Source organism: Nelusetta ayraudi, unplaced genomic scaffold (assembly GCF_046127955.1).
Source record: "Nelusetta ayraudi isolate G7.1 ecotype Tasmania unplaced genomic scaffold, CSIRO-AGI_Nayr_v1 ptg000008l, whole genome shotgun sequence".
NCBI classification, from domain to species: domain Eukaryota; kingdom Metazoa; phylum Chordata; class Actinopteri; order Tetraodontiformes; family Monacanthidae; genus Nelusetta; species Nelusetta ayraudi.
In genome coordinates, this window is record NW_027466058.1 from 766,909 (window position 1) to 782,394 (window position 15,486).

At 46.2% G+C, this 15,486-nt stretch overlaps 1 protein-coding gene across 3 annotated transcripts; it reads right to left on the reverse strand.

Annotated features, from left to right (window-relative positions):
* Positions 1-2: 2 nt before the first annotated feature.
* Positions 3-15,349, reverse strand: pdzd7a (PDZ domain containing 7a). 3 transcript variants are annotated; one of them, XM_076018494.1, is made up of 16 exons: positions 15,055-15,349; positions 13,977-14,228; positions 13,574-13,711; positions 13,254-13,428; positions 12,368-12,544; positions 11,700-11,847; positions 10,613-10,673; positions 9,781-10,308; positions 8,095-8,244; positions 7,430-7,596; positions 6,248-6,339; positions 6,075-6,166; positions 5,897-5,953; positions 4,356-5,006; positions 3,054-3,154; positions 3-1,100 (listed from the first exon to the last, which is right to left on the reverse strand). In XM_076018494.1, exons 2-16 carry the CDS (start codon positions 14,167-14,169, stop codon positions 942-944), a joined length of 2,889 nt encoding a protein of 962 aa, XP_075874609.1. In that variant the 5' UTR covers positions 14,170-14,228; positions 15,055-15,349; the 3' UTR covers positions 3-941. The 3 variants fall into 3 exon arrangements, with proteins under 3 accessions (XP_075874609.1, XP_075874606.1, XP_075874607.1); XM_076018491.1 differs by having other exon boundaries at positions 4-1,100; positions 5,897-5,965; positions 15,055-15,348; XM_076018492.1 differs by lacking the exon at positions 15,055-15,349 and having other exon boundaries at positions 4-1,100; positions 5,897-5,965; positions 13,977-15,027.
* Between the last annotated feature and the right edge of the window lie 137 nt (positions 15,350-15,486).

Sequence of the window (15,486 nt, forward strand, 5' to 3'; positions counted from 1 at the left end):
AGTCTTCGCAAAATCGGTTTATTTGTCCAATTATTTAACTTTTCAAAATTTAAACAAAACCATTTTTGTTTGCAGCAGTAAGGCACTGTCCGTGAGGGCGACCTCACTGCACATATCTCCTCTAAACCCCCCCACGCCCCCGATTCAAACTGTGCCAGCCGCCTTCGCGTCCCGCATTTCCTGTTGACATGTTTTTGCAACCGCTCCACATGTTGGCGTACGCTCGGCGCCCGCAGCGTGGTGTAATTAAGCCTCTAAAGTGGCGGATTGCGACAGGGCACGAGGACCTCGGCCAGTTTAAAAAAAAAAAAAAAAAAAATGCAGAGCGCCGCTGTGAAACACCAAGCAGCAATTTGTACTAATCCCCCCCAGACATTCGCTAAACCCAGGCTATCAGTTTTGACATAATACAGTGGTTTAATCTGAGCATAAATCTAAAAATCTCGCAGCGGGGGCGACTCTGGGTAATCTTCGTCTGGCTGCAGCTGCGGCAGAAATGTGCAGACCGCCGGCTCCTCAACACGTCCAACAGTGGCACAAGTTCAACCGAGAAGGAGTTCATGACCGCCTCGTCTTCTTTATAAAACCGTTAATGTGCAATATATATTCATTTTGTGGGATGAATTGCAACCAAAACTGTTACAAAAGATGAAAAGCTGCAACTCTAGTGTTTCTTCGTCCTCACCGCGTGAGTTTTAGCCTTCAACGCCGGCCACAGCGTGCCTGAGTTTGTGTCTCTGTGACGCATTTCCAGCTACGACTCCTCCCCTTACTCCTCCAGGCCTCGTCCGAAAATCGACCCGTCCCGCATTTCTTCCTCCGCACCGAGTCCTGTTGTTCGCCCGCTCCCCCTGGAGCTGCAGATTTCCATGTCCTTCACGCGCGAGCTGCAGTCTGGACCGCGGGCTTCGCAGAGCTAACGTCGGCTAGCCTCGGGGCTGCTAGCGAGGGCTGTTGGCGGGGACCTTTGGGACCTTGACCACGAAAACCATGGGGTCTCTGGCCTTGTTGCTGAACGCGCGGCGAATCACGTCCACGGCGTGCTGGTGCGTCACTCCCCCCAGACTCTCGCCGTCCACGGACAGCAGTTCGTACCCTGCCTGCAAAACACAAACGCAGGATGAGGTTCCACAATCAAAGATGGTGTTTCCAGCCTCCCTGCTTTCCTCAGGTTCCTTCTCGTAGACACTTTCCATAAATCTGCGCCGATTGTGTCCCTTGGCAGGAACCTGATTTATGCCACAGAGAATTGGGGCTCTCCCACTCCTTTAATGTATTCACTCTGAAGGCTGTCACATACAGCGTATCCCTTTCAGTGCAAGTTGTTGTTGGGAGAAGAACATGCACCGAGACAACTGCACACAGACACGCACGGGCTTGTAAATCTAACTGTGTGAGGACCTTTTAGTGGCTTTGCTTCGTTTTTCATCATGCGGCCTCGCCCTCATGCTAACAACAATAGGCCCTCACCCAACCTCTTCATACCTCCTGGACCTTCACCCCAACAATTAATGATACATTTGTGAGGGCAGGCCAAAGTGTGCAAACCCAGGATTTCATTCTGTTGCTTAAAAATGCACACAGGGCCTCACCTTGTGCGCACACACATGCTTGCACAGCTGGGGCTGTTTCCTGCAGGATGTTAAGGGAGAGTGGAACTGAGGTGCCCCGAGGAGAGGAACTTCCTCTGAAGTCATCTGCCCAGGATGCACCTGTCTCGTGCACTCGGCCTCAACGACGGCTGGAAACGCGTCGCAGGATCGAAGGACGGCGGGCGGCTGCGAGGTGCTCATTGTTGTATCCCCGGCAATAATTACCTCTTTTCCTTCCCAGTCTTTCTGACCTCACTCTGCAGCTGGAACCTAGATCTCAACAACCTCAAATTGAGTTTGTCGTCAGCTTCAACTTCCAAATGCTTTTCTTTGGGCTTGGACACATGAAAACACATCCAGAGGATTTACATGGCGCTCCATCTGCCGTGTCAGGGAGCAGTCATTAGACACAGACTGACACACAAGTTTTGTCTTTTTTTTTTTTTTTTAATTCCACCAAATTCTTGAATTTCCTGTGTGTGGATCTAAATCCTGAGCTGCTGATTTTTTTTATCTGAATTTCTTGTGGCTCGTCGACCTTGTAGCCTTCCATGAGAACGACAGGAAAAGATTTAGTCGTATTTAACCAGAGAGGAGATTAAAGGTGCTTTTCATTTTTCAAAAGTAATTTATTTGAATTAAATAGATCGCAACCTAATCTGCCACATCCTCTTTCTGGCCATTTATAGGTCACATTTAGGAGGATTCCTACCTCGCTTGCCAAGTAATGGGCCCGCAGTACTCCGACCTCCATCCTCCATTCAGTCACATGGCACATTCACGTTCCAAAGTTCTATTCTACTGATTATAAAAAGTGGAACGTTTTGTGCACAAATGCACTAAAAAGGGGACAAAGCAACATTTGTCACCACCCGAGGATTGAGACAAGGAGTCTACGTCTGACACACACAATACAGCAGATCTGTTCTCAGTCACATATAGTTGGAGAGGTGAAAAGTCAATATGCTCGTATGCCATATGTTATTCATCCCTTTAGGTGTAACATGATGATACAGCTTCAAAACCCCCCTGACATTTCCTCTCCCAGACAGTCAGAACATTCATGCTGACACCACTACACAAATTCCATGGAATCTATGAAGATCCCCTGACTTCTCCTCTAGTGCCACCCTGAGGCTGCCATTTATATTTATGTTGTGTTTTGTGAAACGTCTCTCTTCCACAGTGCAGACCGTGATGCCCCCACCCAAATGCATTTTAACAAGTCAATAAAATACTTTAAACACTATATCAGCTAAGGATTTTTATCATTTCTAGGCTGTTCAACTTGAATACTGCCACAGATGGGGAATATATCATTTCAATTAATTTTTCTCATAACTTTATATGGTATGATAAATCTGCGCCATTTCCCCCAAGAGTTTCCTTTTATAATTCAAGTAACACCTGTTTTTGATGCAGCACAGTGTGTACTCTTTCAAAGGCAAGGGAGTGTCTTACCTTCAAAGCCTCGTTCGTTGAAGCAGCTCCACCTGGGAAGATTTTCTCAACCTTTATCACAGGCTGGACTTTGGACTCCATACCTCCAGATATACTGATGCCTGCAATTAATCAGAATATTGCAGTTAATAAAAATAGAGGTTAGGTGACTGTGCCATTTTTCTGTTTTCTTATCTAATCTAATCTAATAGTCATGTACCTTCTGAAAATGAACTTTTGAAGGCTTTCACTTTCATATTGACTGCTACAAGTCATATAACACATATGGCAGGGCATGGGGGGAGTGGTGGGGTAGACTAAGGGTCAAGCATAGTTGTTTGCTTCTTATGTGACTGAAAAATGACTCTTTAAACATAAAAAGTGCTAAAAAGCGTGTATACACCTGAAAATGATTCTACTCTAGACGCCACCATACAGAGAAGAATGATTCAATTATGTGCAATTTGGTTTTGGGAAATAAAACATGATAATGTTATAATTAGCTATTGGGCCATTTTTTCCGTATGTGGCTACAACAGATTTACTGCTTCCAGCAATTACACACAAAAGCATGTAGACAACAGCAACCAAAGTGTCGGTTATGGGACTATGAACATTGTGTGTCATCCAAACATCATCACAGAAATGATCACATTGTAGACCCAAGATCATTTCTTTAGCTTTTTTGTGTTACATAAACCGTTCCTGAGCAGGGTGTGTGCCGAGGGAATGGACGACTGGTGAACTATAAACATAATTCGAAATAAGTGTAGCTATGTTTTTGCCCACCTATCCCCTGGTGCCACCGCCTGATCCCTGCCAGCTCATCCTGCTCCACCTTCCACCACCATGCACACCTGCTCTGCCACAGCAATCAAGCGCACCTGGTCGTCATCAGCTCATCACCACTCAGACCACCACTATCAGCTCCACTCTGAGCTGGCTCTGCCACATTATCTGCATGTTGGTGCTTGAAAAGAGGTCTAGGTAGTTTTTTTTTATAATTATTATTAATTCTTTACTTGTTTAGATGTTTTGCTACAGTTTTGGCTACCAGTTGTCTCGGAACCACAGTCCTCCAGTTGCTCAGTTCATCATATTGGCACCTTGCAAATTAAAGTTGGTTGTACATATTAATGTCCCAAAAACTCCTCCTTGGATTCCCCTGAAAAACCTGATATTATATGACATTGGATGTTTGATTTGTTGTGTCATTAATTATGATATTCAGAGTGACAGCAACCTCAGATTTGGCTAATCTCAATAGAATATGTTGTGTATGGCTCTGTTTATGAGTGCCTGCCCTTGTATTGTTGGACTTACCCAGCGATGGCTTGGCTTTGGAAATGGACAGAGTGTTAATTTCGTACTCCTCAGGTTGTGGAGTTGCTCTCCTACCCCCGGCAGTTTGTGACGGACTCTTCAGCTGTTGAGCAGACGGGCTTTTCTCCCCGTGGAGCTCGAACACGGCAGCCAGCGGCGTTCTCCCCCGTCGCTGCGAGGGAACGTGGACGCTGACCTCTGTGTATCCCTCCTGCCTGCTCAGTCGTGCGTCCACGCTGTCGGGACTCGCCTCCCTCCTGGTTCTCCCGTGACCGTTCCTCACGGGCGACCTGCCTCGCTCAGCAGCCCCGCCCCCTCTGTCGGACACTGACAGCAGGGAGGCCTCGTCGAACCGCGACGCCCCGTTCTCTGACCCGGCCGGGGATCGATGGGGTTGGCGCGCACGCTGAGTGCTGTGCGGCGACTCAGCGAAGATGGAGATACGGTCCACTGAGGGGCTGAGGGAGCGGGAGCGCACAGTGCAGGTGGCGAAACTGTCCACAGGTACGTCCAGCAGAGGACTGAAGGCCCGCGATGGAGGCAGGTGACCCGACTGTTGGCCAGACAACCGCAATTTCTCCAACTCTTCGAGCAGCTGATGTCCCTGCAAGGCACCCGGGACCGGCTGGAGGTGGAAACCACCCCTGTAGTCTGGATAGTCAAACAAGAAGGTCAATTTTAACCATGCTGCAGGATTAGTTGTTTCAATAAGTGAAGGTCCTGTGCAACTTCCTCTGCATGTTGCTCAGTGTTGTGAAGATTCATTAAAATCTCCACTACTTCTGCCACGTCAGCAGAAGTCAAAAGTTAATTATCACAATTTAGTGCTGAACATCACTAGGCTCCAAAGAGCAATACCATATAAAGGATGAATGTGAACACTATGCCATGTATGTTGCCAGTAAATTATACTTAATCATACACTCTGGGCCTTTCATTATAATGCCTGGGAGTCGAATTTCAAACTGGATGATGAAAAGTCATCCACTCCTTGTTGCGTAATCTGAGGGACGGCCCTCACAGCTTCTTTTCAACAGTGACTCTCTAACCCAGAACCCGACTTGAGAAGTGAGACGGCTGCATCAAAGTGAGGCTGTATTGATTGTGTCTCGCTGACTCTTGAATGGTCAAAGGGCTCAAAGCCTCTCCGTATTGTCGATGTGCCACAACGGCTACATAAGCACAGCTCAGCCCTTTATTTCGGCTGCTGAGGTGTAACATAAGTCTCAGCTTTAGTACGGCCGCGGGAAACCTGAGATACAGCGTGCGTGTGTGTGTGTGTGCGTGTGTGTGCGTAAGAGTAACTGCGTGTTTGTGTGTCTTGTGTGAGGGATGAGAGAAGTGCCGTGAGAGTATAAAATACCCAGGACGGCATGTGTTCTAGAGCCACTGTGGGGAGAAAAAGGTGAGAGGTTTACGTCTGTTTGAACAGCTCATATTTCTAAGGGATTACAGAAAGGACAAAAGAGAGAGTCAGAAGAAAAGGTTGAGGCCTAGAATGAGGAGGGCGCTGCTTTGAAACAGAGGTATAACTAAAGTACCTGGGATGGGAGTGATGAGGTGTCGTCGGGGGGTTCCACCGCGAGGAGAACGTAGAGCTGGAGAACGCACTGAGATGAAACACGACAGCCTGATCTGATTTTGAACTGATGCGTTGTTATTTCATCACTGCAGTGTTCTGTTGTTGCTCGTGCCGCTCAGAAATCAGTTTCTGCTTACATGAGCGGCTCTTGAGAATATCATACGCCTCCAGCTCAAAGGGCATGACCATGCAGTCGAACCGGCCCAGCTCAGTGGTAGGTATCAACATTCTGGAAGAAATAGCACTCAAATACAGTGTATGTTTTAGGGAGTAAACAAATATAAAAATGTATATTCTTTTTCTCACTCACCGTATCTCTCTGAGAAGAAGCAGTTTCTCTGGTCTGTCCAAGATTGCCAATAGGGGACGCACTAAATCCTCAACCACATTGTCAGACAAAAACTAGATAAAAAAAAAACAGAGTGGCACTTATCTTAGAGGGCCAGAAACACCAAAAGGGAGCAGATGATAACGACAGACAGGGTCTTAATGAGACTGTCGCTTGACTTTCAGTTGGCGTATAGCCAGTCACTGGAAGCTGTTGGATTAACTTTAGTGACACTGGTGCTAATTTCTCAATGCAAAAGAAGGATGCAGAAGGAGAAAACCTGCTATTGCCAGTGTGATAGCTGCTGCTTTCAGTGGTGTAAGTTTAAAGTTTGATGCTGTGACGACCTTGAGGAGCAGGAAATTTCAAACTATTCAAAAGATCAATAACACTGGAGTCACCATCAAAAAAAAATCAACCTATTCACTTCAACCTAACCTTGCTTCTTAAGGGACAAAGAAAATATATTGCAATATATTCTGAAGTTACTGATCAGAGTATATTGTGTTTAATGACTGCATTCATTGCCGCTCGTAATGCTTTGAAGGTCCTTTATTAGACTTATTTTGAGACCTTTTCCCCTGTCTCCTGTAGAGCAGCTTTGAGCAAATAATTGCCCCAAAATCTCAATGGATCCCCAGAAAGCCATTCACAACGAGAATGCTTGGATTCAGTTTAATGCTAAAACTGTGCCCTCTGTATGTTTGTTACTGAATATTTACGGAAGGGTGCAAAAAAGTTTAGAGTCTCAGTGAAGAATCAATACTTTTTGTGACTTCACCACATTCTGTTTTAGCAAACACCTTTTGTAGAGCAAGCAAAAAAGTATTGACCTCGATAATTTCTAATGTACTGACAGGACAGAGTGGCACTTCAAAAAAAAAACAACAAGTGAATTTAGCATAAATTTGGGGCCTTTCTGTGGAATCTGTGTCTTGCAAAGGACTAGAACTGCAGCACGAAAGCCAAAGTATGACATCTGATCCTAATCATGAACGACATGCCAGATCCATCTTTTATCTGGGCCTGACAGACACATCCGTCACTCACCTGTCATGGAGGAAACCTAAACCCATAAGCAGAAAGATTTCATACAAGCCAGAGCAGGATGGCAGCGACCGAGACGTTAGAGAGGGAGTCACTTGAGACGGGGGACTCACTCACCCGCTGACAGTGTCTCATCACAGCAGCCACCTCATCACGGACGAGGAGTTTCTTTGCCATGTCCTCCACATGCTGCAGGGTGTCAGGTCGGGCCTGCGGGCTGCCCTCTTTGATCCCGGCGCGGGATTCCCTCGGGGAGGAGAGGAGATGGAAAGGGCGACCTTGCTCTTTATCTGAGGTGTCAAAAGGGAACAGAAGAAGAAGAATTGGGGCGCAAATGAGAATGTATCCAAGAATATGTGAGATCTATTGGTATCTCGAGGCCCTGAGATACCTTTATGAGATGGCCCTATACAAGTAAAGCACAATAGTATAGGGTTCATATTGGGAAACATTTATCAGCAAGAACATTTGCACATACACAAATTGTGACATTTAAACTGCTCTTTTCAATACAATCCAAAAAAACAATCCAAAGTGGAAAACGTTGCTTAAATGCACCTTGAATAATTATTCCCATGGTATAATTTCTCAGAGAAGAGGGCCATTTTACATTTCTCCACGCATATTTCAGAGATGAAGCGTTAATGGGTGTCTTGATGCACCTTTAGAACGACTCAGCGCATGTACATGTTTATTCTGCTTCTAAAAGCCAGACTGGTTCTCAGATGAGGATGAGTTTGTGTTCGACAGGAAGGGGAGACACTCCAGGGCTGCTTCCTCACCTTTATCAGCAGACGACGACTTGGAGCCACTCTTCTCTTTGCGGTCCTTCCTGAAGAACAGGCTGACAAAGGTTTTGGAGCGCTGCAGGCTGGTTTTACCCTCAGACGAGTGTTTCTTCTTCTGCTGCTTCTTCTTCTTCTGTCTCTCCTCTGACGGTAAGAAAACAAACGTAACATACAAGTTTGGAGTGAATCCCAATTGAGTCAGGGTTTTTTGACCTTCACGTCTTTATTTCTTTATGTATTGCTACGTCTCTCTTTTTGTGCCTGCATGGCTTTTGAAAACAGAATTCATTAGGCACCTCCGCGCTTAACTTGATCAGCCAATAAGGGCGGGTGATGCACGCGCTGCGCCACCAGCACAGACTGTTCATTTCTCTTCCAGTCAGCCCCTCGGCTCACCGCTGTAAATCTGCCACCGTGGAGGGTAACGCAGTAATACTGATGAATTGCCGCAACAGCAACCCTCACACACTCCCGTTTATTGAGGACACGCTTCCGCCGAGTAGCGAGGGGCTTACATAACAAATGTACTAATCAGCCTTGCACTTGGGCCCGGGTCTCTCCTCCCCGCCCCTGCTACCCCTTGACGTCCTACAGGTCTGAGGAAGTGGGATGGATTGTAACAGCTGAAGCCAATAATTCAGCATCCCCGACAAGGCTTGCTGGACATTTCTCAGCGGGCTTGACCTCCTTCATGCATCGCTGAGGTACAAGAGTGAGCGGTGAAGAGTGGCGAGAAGTTAAAGGTCTCATATGACGACCGGATTATGCCTATACTCTGACTTTAACGTTTCATCCCGCTTTGCGGGATTAACTATCCAAAAACTGAACAGTTCTCTGAAATACAAACATTTATGGTGCACGCCATTGCACATCGGATCCCACAGTTTCTCATATTGCCACGTCAAAATCAACCTTCACCCTTTATTTATGAACAGCTGCCTCTTGTTTAAATGTTTTAAATGACTGCCAACTCGGCATCAGGCTAATCTGCACTTTGCTCAACCTGCCATAAGCAAGAGTGAAACCATCAAACATTGAGTGACCTGAATTGCACTCAATGCCCAGCTCTCACTACCAAACATACCGTCCTGTATATTTAACAAATCAAAGGATATCTATCGATACAAAGGTACACAACTGTAAAGATAACTGTGGGATGTTAATCAGCGAACTGGGACCTTAACACATCCACAGTCTGTTCTCCTTGCAACTGCAGCCAGTGTTGGGAAGATTACCTCGTTGTTACCCTGTTGAAAATGTAATAGTAGTGTAATTATCTCAATGAATGTGTCCATGTAATGTAACTAATTATATTTTACTACATTTTCATTACTCTTCTAATTTTTTTTTTTTTTTAAATGTGAGTGTTAAGTTTTCAGCAGTACTCAAAACAGAGAGAGACAATTCAGCTGGCAGGCGGATGGTAGGGTACTACAATTCCAAATTTGACAGGAGAGTCAATCAGAAGCATCAGAATAGTATCAGACTTTTGTCTGAAGAGGAAAACAGTAAAAGACGGCGAGAAAACAACGTAAAGCAACAAAATTAAATCATTAAACATGAAACTCGGCCTCTCTTGTAAAAATTGGTCAGATGTAATTAAAATTGTGATCATGAGTAAGTACACATTTTTTCCAGTAATGTAACTGATTACAACTGTCTTTATTTTGCAGGCCTCACCTGACGGAGTGACTTGGCTCTGCGAGCGCCTGATGGGCCTCCTGGGTTTGCTCAGGGCCATCAGCGCTGCGGTCTTAGGCGACTGCTGCTTCCCCACTTCCTGCGCGCCAGATGACAGGGTCCTCGTGCGTCCCCTCCCTCCGTCCCCGGCCCCTCCCGTCTGCTTCACCCCTTCGCCATTCCCACGTATGACGGTGTCCTTCAGCAGCTCCCTGGCACCCACAGTCCGGCTGGTGTCTGAGGCCACGAGGCCGCCGGGGGAGTACGAGCCGTTGGGCGAGGGGTGGTCCGAGGTGTTGGCCGGGTTGGGGTCGGTCTGCATGGCGGTTTCAGCCGTGGCCTCGGCGCCGCTCCTGGAGTGGTCCTCCGTGGAGATGGCGACGTCGACCATGTCGTGGCCAAACACAGGTGGATAGAGGATCTGGGAGAGACCGCTGAGGGAGCTGACAGGGGTGCTGGAGGACAAGGAGGAGGCGGAGGAGTTGGAGTCTGAACCCTGGTAGACCGGTGCAGGACCTCCGTTGGCCACTGTAGACCAAAGAGTGAATAATGAGGTTTTCTGTCCGTAGTTTCATTGTGAATACTGGCAAACTACGACATCCCAGCACAAGGCTATTACACAGTAAGACTTCAACAGGGAAGTTAATTTCCTGACTTTACACAGAGTACGCAACTAGTTTCTTACCAAAAAAAATAGTCTGAGTTTTCTGCTATTTACTCTAGATTGTTTTTTAAAGACCACTGCTTCAGTCCTCTCTTATATATAAAAATGCCAACATTAAATCTTACTGAAACTCTTTTGGAATAAACACACTTGTGGAACTCAACGTACGTTTGTCGAGCCAGCCGTACTCTGCCACCATCTCTTTGTAGGCGGGGTATCTCCCAGCTTCCTGTTGAAGAGTAAAAGCACAAAATAGTAAATATCAATAGTAAATACACAAAATAGTAGATTTGTAAAATTAATTATCTAAGATAACCTAATCTGACCAGCCAAAGGGAAGTAATGGATGGACTTTCCTCAGTTCACTGATAGACGAGAGACATACAATACTGCTTAGATTTTTAATCATCTTCAAACTGGGATCCTTAAGACTATATTTACCGTCATTGACTCTTACGAAAATTAAAGGTTATCTCATGGTGAAAGCACCATCTTCTAACTTGACAGCCAACTATGCGGAAAAAGCACTTTAAAGACAAAAAACACTCCAACTCTTTCCTGCAGAATGACCCACAAACATAAAATTGCGCATTCTGTTGATTATAACCTGATCCCTGACAGCCTCTGAATAATGAACACGCTCCCTGGCTGTTTCTCACACGAGGAACCTGAGATCAGAGCAGTAAAATGAGCATGCGGCGATGTCATCGAGCCACACTAGCGCACACTCGGAACGCACTCGCGTCAGTTCATGCACAGTGTGCGTACACGTATGCAGCGTGACACGGGGGCCTCGCGCGCACATACGTGCTTGAATTCGCAGACATTAAAGGGCTGCAAACCAGCTGTCTGTTCCCACTCGCCTCCTGAAAGATGCCGGTGTTGTTTAACACACTGCGGCTGTATCCTTGTGTCACGGCGCTGGTAAACCTGAATGAATGATCACTGCTGCAATATAATGCTGCACTCCAGAAGTGTGCATGCAGGATCAAGGGGCCCACTTAGCTTATGCTAAATCAACACTAGAAGAAGCTGTGACGCTAAACTATTACAAGTTCTGTGTGTTAATTTCCCAGATATGAATCACAGCTGTTGTCATTTAAAATTTAGGTCTCACGCCTGAATGTAAAAGTAATACTAATATTGCTTCCTCATTAGTTTAATTATGTTAGTTATTTCCCAATCTGGTATTCAAAGGGTAAATTCTTGCTTGCAGAAGTAAACAAAACAATTAAAAAAAAAATTATAAAAACACCTTGATAGTCAGCATGACATGGGTGTGGCTCTTCAAGACCTCCACTGCGTTGCTATGGGTGATATCATCAAAGCTGACCCCATTGGCTGCCAGGATCTGATCACCCATTTTTATGCCGTTCTGCTCTGCAAGACCACCAGGGTCCAACCTGAGGAAACAGATGGTGAGAAGGAGAAGAAACCCACAGAGTCAGTCATTACAGTTGAATTATTTCCACTATAAATCTGATATGGTGTGGAAGCTTAAACTTAGAGTGCAAATAAAATCTAAACTTACATTCTCCTCTTTTTATAGCCAAACTTAATGAATTGCTCTGTTGTTTGGTTTGCTTAATTAACAGTAAAAACTCATTAATCTCTGACTCCTGTTGAGATGGCAATGACCTCAGTGAAACTTTGCTGCTTGCCCGCCCTGCTCACTGGAGTTTGGTGGTTTTGATCATCATGCAAATTTATTTCCAAAACAAAGGAAAGGAGAAAAATAAGATGCTATTATTATCTCCTGTTAAAGTCCTGTGGGAAGATTCTGTTTCTTGCTGCCCTCATTTCTCTTCCTGTCTCAAGGACATTCTGCCAAATGAGTTAAAAGATGTGTGTTTGTGTTTTTGGAGATACTATTGGCCTTTTTAATTGCAAAAACAAAAACAAAACACCAGCACGTGTTCGTACTTAGAGACGTAAATGCCGAGTCCGAACTCTTTGCCTCCTCTGATGTTGAAGCCCAGGCAGTAGTCGTCCGAGGTGGTGAAGAGATGGACGATCCTGCGAAGGGCGTAGTCCGAGCTGGTCTCTGACGGCGTGTGACCGCTCTCCTCCACCACCATGCGCCGGTGAATCAGGTCCACCCTGTGTGCGTACGCATGAGGGAGTAGTTAACATGCACACCGCCACTCAGTAAAAACCCGTGCACCGCATCACCTTTTACCTCTCTGCTGTCAGTATCGGTTTATTGAATAGCTATAAAGGTCACGGCGGTAATCCACCCACCCGCGATACGGCATGAAACAGTATATCCCATATGAAAAGAAACCAGTGTCAGCTGCAGTCTAGTAAGAAAAGGAAAAGACACGAGCCATGCAAAGGTCAGTGGCCACAGCAAGGTTGCCGGCTGTGCCTACAAGGTGCAGTGCCACTACATGGTGTAGTTGTCATGGAACAAACAGGAATGAATTTCTAGATGGCCTCATTTATTTCCACAACCTCACATTCTGCAAAATCTTCTTCGCCAATGTTTTCGATGACATTATGTGTCTGCAGGTGTGAGAGATATCCATCATTCATTCCTTTTACTGGTTCCGCTTTTCAGAAATGTGCAGCCACCTTGTTCGACTCCCCCACCAAACTTGTGGAAGGTCGCACAAACCTTCAGTTTTAGCATAAAACCAAAATAGAGAGCTGTGTGGGACACTGTAAACAGAGGGACATTATACTGTTTCCTGGGGCTACATAAATATTCCTTGATTAATCAGTCCTGCAAGGTTATCCCACCGCTCTCCGCGATGAAAAATTAAGGCCCAACATACATAATAGATCCATCTGTGTCCTTTGACCTCACCATGTGGTCTTCTCCTTGGAGTAACGGATGCCGGGGATCTTGCCCACCCGCCTCACCACCATCCGCAGCCGGTTGTTGCCCGTCAGGACCTTCACGGCGCTGCTCATGGTGATGCTCTCCAAGCTGACCCCGTTCACCTCCACCAGCTTATCTCCCACAGCGAGGCCAGCTTGAGCTGCAGACACAGGTGGAGCTCAGCGTGACGGCAAATGCCACGAGGAGATGGAGGACCACTCCACCACCATCATCCCAATCCCCACGATGGAAGCAAAGCAAGCTGGAAAATGAGCGAGCTATCGCGGTGATAAACTCTGGCTAACCTGCGGAGCTGTCGTCCTCCACCTTGCTGACAAATATGCCCAGTCCGTGTTCAGAGCCCCCGCGGACGCTGAAACCCAGACAGCCATCTGGACTTTTGTCAACAGTCACCGTGTGGATGTCTTCACTGTCGTCTCCTCCTGCAAAACAAAGCACACCTGGTCAGTTTTATTCCAAAGCTTCAATGTTGGATTGAGAAATGTATTAAACATTTGATTAAGAGGTTACCTAATACGTTTGCAAAACTGCTTTCACTACCATGAATAATAACAATGCATATTCAGGTATTTTTTCAAATCAAAATGTTTGTTTATTTTTTTTTACGACAAGTTAAAACTAATCAAGTGCTGATAATGTCTGTGTTTCTCTGGCAACAAAGGACTCGTATCAAATCCCTGAACTCACCATCAACAGGCGCGTTGATGAGAATGACTCGGCCCATCGGCGAGGAGGACCTCCGCCTGTGGCGGTGCTGTTTCTTCAGCAGGTAGCGCGTGGAGCTGTTGGAAGCCCCGGCGTGGCCTACGCTGTTAAAGTGGGGCTGGCCCCCTCCATTCGTCATCTCCCCGCGGCCAGACGGGTGAGAGGAGTGAGCCATGCTAAACGTCGGACGACTCTGTCATTCGACATCCAGACTGGAGGATGTCCCGGGGTCCGCTGTCAGGGCGATAGGAAATGCAAACTAGGGGAGATGAAGGGACGGGAGGGTTTGTAATTCCAGCCACAATGGAGATGGTCCTTTATCACATAAGATTACTTGAAAGAAATGCTGATCTCAGGCAAAAATGTCAGATTCGTAAATTAATCCACCAAATAGAGCATTTTATTTTGAAAATAAGAAAAAACTGTGAGAATAAATTCTATTCCCACTTTCAAAAATGGCAAAAAGTTATTCCTCGATGTCTAAAAAACAAAGTGGCAGTAGTCCCATGGTGCGGTTGGAAGTCTCTGTATCCATCTAAAGAGCGACCGCGGTGCTCGTATCCACCACCTGTGTGAGCCGAGAAGCTGCTGGTGTGTCTGCAGAGGAGTCAGCGGTGCATGGTGGTTCCCCCTGCGTCATGTTTAATTAAAAGGCCCTCTTGTTGTGAGAAGGGGCCGCTCTTGTGATGAGTGATGTGGCCTCTTGAGTTCCAGCGGGGACTATTAAAACTCCACCATCAGTCACAGACGACCTTTTTCAACCTGTGATGTCTTTCTTCTTCTTCTTTTCTTTTTTTTTTTAAGGTGCGCGCTTGGAAATTAAAGCAGACAGAAGGCGCCAGTCGAGTTTGCACCAGCACCAAGGACAGCGACCCAGGGAGCCAATCAACGAGCGGTTCAGGTTCTGGCAGCCCCGCCTTCATCCGCTCTTCTGGGTCACATGCTGTATTGTTACTAAAAAACCTTAATCGCACGACGCAGTTCTAGACGCCATAAATTAAGATTAACACGCAGCGGACTTCGCCTGTATACTAAAGTGAGCGACAAGTGGCAGCGTTACCTGTTGGTTTGCTCGCGCTGTTCTTGATGCGCGTGGCACGTCCACTGCTCGTGCTCTGTCCGCCCCTCTGACGCACTGTCGGACACGGCCGGTGTCACGCAGACAAGTGACTGCCGAACTTTGCATGCACCTCGATCGCGGGTGCGAGCGCTTGATTATTTAATGCTACCTTAACAACACTCAGCGAGGAGAACTTCAAACCAACCAGATACACGCGCAGTGATATGACTGTGCTTTATCTTTATCTGAACAATAAATCAGACCATTAATCATTCTAAATCATCTTCTCAATCACTTACTCATATAAACGTGCAATAAAGCAATTATTTATCTGTCAATATTATGTACATAACTCTTGAAACGATCCCACTGTAAATATATAATGTAAATATCTTGTTTTATTCATTTTTGGTCTCTTCTTCTTCTTCTTCT